This window comes from Poecilia latipinna, unplaced genomic scaffold (genome assembly GCF_001443285.1).
Source record: "Poecilia latipinna isolate Pla-1442-1.1 unplaced genomic scaffold, P_latipinna-1.0 Scaffold6786, whole genome shotgun sequence".
In the NCBI taxonomy this organism is placed as follows: Eukaryota; Metazoa; Chordata; class Actinopteri; order Cyprinodontiformes; family Poeciliidae; genus Poecilia; species Poecilia latipinna.
Genome location: NW_015119402.1, coordinates 1 through 3362, shown reverse-complemented (window position 1 = coordinate 3362; position 3362 = coordinate 1). Strand labels below are relative to the sequence as shown.

General features: G+C 39.2%; 1 protein-coding gene across 1 annotated transcript; it reads right to left on the bottom strand.

Moving 5' to 3' along the window:
• Positions 1–1940: 1940 nt before the first annotated feature.
• On the bottom strand, positions 1941–3342 carry LOC106944071 (trans-1,2-dihydrobenzene-1,2-diol dehydrogenase-like). Its single transcript, XM_015027331.1, has 3 exons — positions 3222–3342; positions 2934–3084; positions 1941–2395 (listed from the first exon to the last, which is right to left on the bottom strand). The coding sequence occupies exons 1-3, from the start codon at positions 3297–3299 to the stop codon at positions 2286–2288; spliced, it is 339 nt and encodes a 112-aa protein (XP_014882817.1). The 5' UTR covers positions 3300–3342; the 3' UTR covers positions 1941–2285.
• Between the last annotated feature and the right edge of the window lie 20 nt (positions 3343–3362).

Here is a 3362-nt window from a genome sequence, read left to right as displayed (position 1 = left end):
ACAGTTGGGGGATGGGGGGTCAACTTATTTTGGAGTGGCAAAATGAATCGCTGTAGCTGAACACAGACATCAGTAGCCTGCAGGCTACTTGTTAAATTTAAGGGACTGTATTATTTAGCTAGTCATATTTTAGCCGACATTACCTGCATCCAGCAGCTTTACTCAACTCAGTCGGTTAGTTTGGAGAAAAAACTGAAAAGTTCTTTGTGTTTTGCTGCCACGATTCTAACACAAACCTGAGCAGCTCTACAAAGCAGCAGCAGGTCTCCGTCGCTGCCGCACAGGTGTAGACCCAGCGCGAGCGTCTTAGCACTCATGTTGCGTTTGATGGAGGCTCGGAAAAACAGGTTACGACATGTTAACAACGGATTAAACAGTTTTAACTGCTAATAAAAGTGACAGAAGACACAGATATGGGAAGTGCGGAAGCCCCCACTGTATCAAATTGACAGAGGAATAACAGAGTTGGCCATTCTAAGGTAAAAACCCAGCTCATACAAACTGTGGGGCCCCCCCTTGGGGGCGCGGCCCACAGTTTGGGAACCTCTGGTTTAGCCAATCAGGACGCAGAACACAATGCAGTGTGGAAAAAAAAAATTGCACAAAAACATCCGCGAAGCAGCGAGACCATGAAAGGTGAACTGCGTTATAGCGAGGGTTATTATACAGTTTCTTGTATAGGCAAGAAACTTTTCTAACACTTAAATTTCTTTACCGTGTGAGAGGGAAGATAAATAAGTGATGTCACTTCCAGGGTACCGAGAAAATTTATAAAAAGGAGGGATTGGCATGCTGTTACGGGATTGAACAAATTTGGAGGGACATAATTAAAAAGTGCGATTTTATAAATAATTCATGTATTTTTCTCAGATTTCTTTTTAGGTTAAAGTATACCAAAGATGTTTATAATGGTACAAATAACAGTTACTGGGCATTATTTTTGACAAATTAATATTGGTCAGTGAGGACATGCTCATTTGGCTGACCTCTACACTTCAACAACCCATAACATTTTTAAAAACATTTGCATGTTGCATTACCAAGACACATGGATATTTCCATTTCTTGATTTTCTCCAAAAAAAAAAAGAAAAAAAGAAAAAAAGTGGTTTGCATTATATGCAAATATTTGAAATAAACTTGTGGGACACAAAATGCACCGAATTTAGAGAATGACCCCGATTCTAATGAGTACATACAGAAAACAACCGTGTTATAGGCTGCCGGCTCAACATCTTCTCCCGCAGGACAACATGACAAAAGGAGGGGGAGGGGACCATGTCTCAACTTTCAAATAAGCAAAATAAAACTTTTTATACAACATGCCTGACGAAAACATACAGCAAACAACCGTGTTATAGGCTGCCCGCTCCAAGTCCTACACAAACAAAAATTAACAGATATATAAATAAACTGGATGCATTTTGATGAAAACAATACTAACCTCTCCCACAGGACAACAGGTCAAAAGGGGAGGGTCCGAGGGGCGCAAACAATTTAAAGACAATACCACAGAAGAAGAAATATAAAGGAGGGGCTTCCGCTCTTAAAGTAAAACAATGACTAATTTTTAGAGGCGTTTCAGTCAGGTAAGGAACAATAGAAATAACCAAAATACATTGTATAATTATAAGAGAAAGACAACTAGGTTACATAAAGACTCACTGTCATGTTCTGCAACCACCTGTTGCACGACCAATTTTTTTTTATTTTTTATTTAAGATCTGGTTGGTTCATTTACATTTTCCCTTAAACACCAATTTAAAGAAAACTGCATTTTTTTTAATAAATAACTTGCTGCCGATACAATTCATAACAAAATTGTAGTCTATAGTCTGCTTTTACACATTTTAACACATTCAAGGAGACGAACTCCTACCATATAGATATATGTTGCTGAACAAAACTTTAAAGATGGGATAAAGAAAAACAGATTTGCAATTTTTTTAGAACTTTGCTATAACATTTATTTCACAGATTGTCAAAGACTTTACATTTCATTGTTGACAGTGTTCAGTGAGTTTCAATAAATCTGTATACAAAGCTGGTGTGCAACATGTAAATATTAAACAGCTTCCTAACCCGTCTCATGTGGTTGAGAGAGGTCATCTTGAGTGGTTTATATTTCAAAAATAAGTTAATCAAAGGTGGAGATCAAGTAGTGTTTTCCTACAAAATATAAACACTTTTAATCACATGAAATGGACTATTCCGGAAATAACCAGAGTAAGTTGGTCTCCATTGTAAACTGGTTGTATTTTATCACAACACGAATAAGTCGAACTTTTACTGGCAGTCCTGGCTGTACACCACTCCCACCTGCCGGCGGATCTCATCCTCCATTTCAGCCAACAGCAGAGAGTCAGCATGAGGCATGACTGGACTCTCCTTCAGCCCTGCAAAGAGAAACATACTGATGAGTCGGCTGTCTACCGACACAAATGCTCTACAGAAGTTCAGAGATTAGAGGAACTTATGCAGTTGACTTAAATCTCGTTTTACAAGATGTCAATTGTTCACCTCTAGCCATGTTCAGTACAACCTTTTGTCAATACTTCCCATTTTTCACATACAATTTTTGATGTTTTTTGCTCTACCGTTTATTAATATTTGCTGAGCTACTTTATGCCTTTAGCTGTTGTTTACAAAGCAGTTAATGCAGGAAACTCATTGGTTTTTCTTGGAGCTGTTTGGCCCCAACAAAAATATCCACAACTATATTGAACAGTGATTTAACTCTGCTGAATCTTGTTTGCTTGCATTTATGAAACTGTTTTGACAGAAGCCATCCCCACAAATCACAACTTAGTTTTGATTACACAGAAACAGTAGGTTCAAGCACAACATTATCTTCCATGATAGTTCTGGAGGGCAGGAGGTTCTGCAGCTAATGGTACCAGACCTACAGAAGGCAAAATGCTGAAGTCTCATTACCCTTGAGCAGACACTGGCGGACCTCCCCTGCTTCGAAACGCTTCCCTGTGCTGTTGGTAAAGTTGAGAGGCAAGGAGGGTTCAGGTACTGGATATTGGGTCTCCTTCTTATTAACTACCAGTGAGGTGGGGCACCACATCGGTGAAGGTACCTGGAGCATGTGCATCGGTTTAAAGCTAAACCAGAGTTTGAAGACACTTCTAATTTCTTCTACATAAAAACACTCAAACTACTAAACATACTCAATGGTCTTTTTGAGTTGTTGCCATGCCATCCTTGGTAACCTACCTCTATTATGCCTTTTGTCCCAGCAATAAAGGCTTCACTGTGAAGCTGGACCCCAGCAGAGCAGGTGAATGTTGCCATTCTGTTTTTAGAATACTGAAGAATGACAGCAACACTCTCATCCACTCCTATAGGAATGAGAAT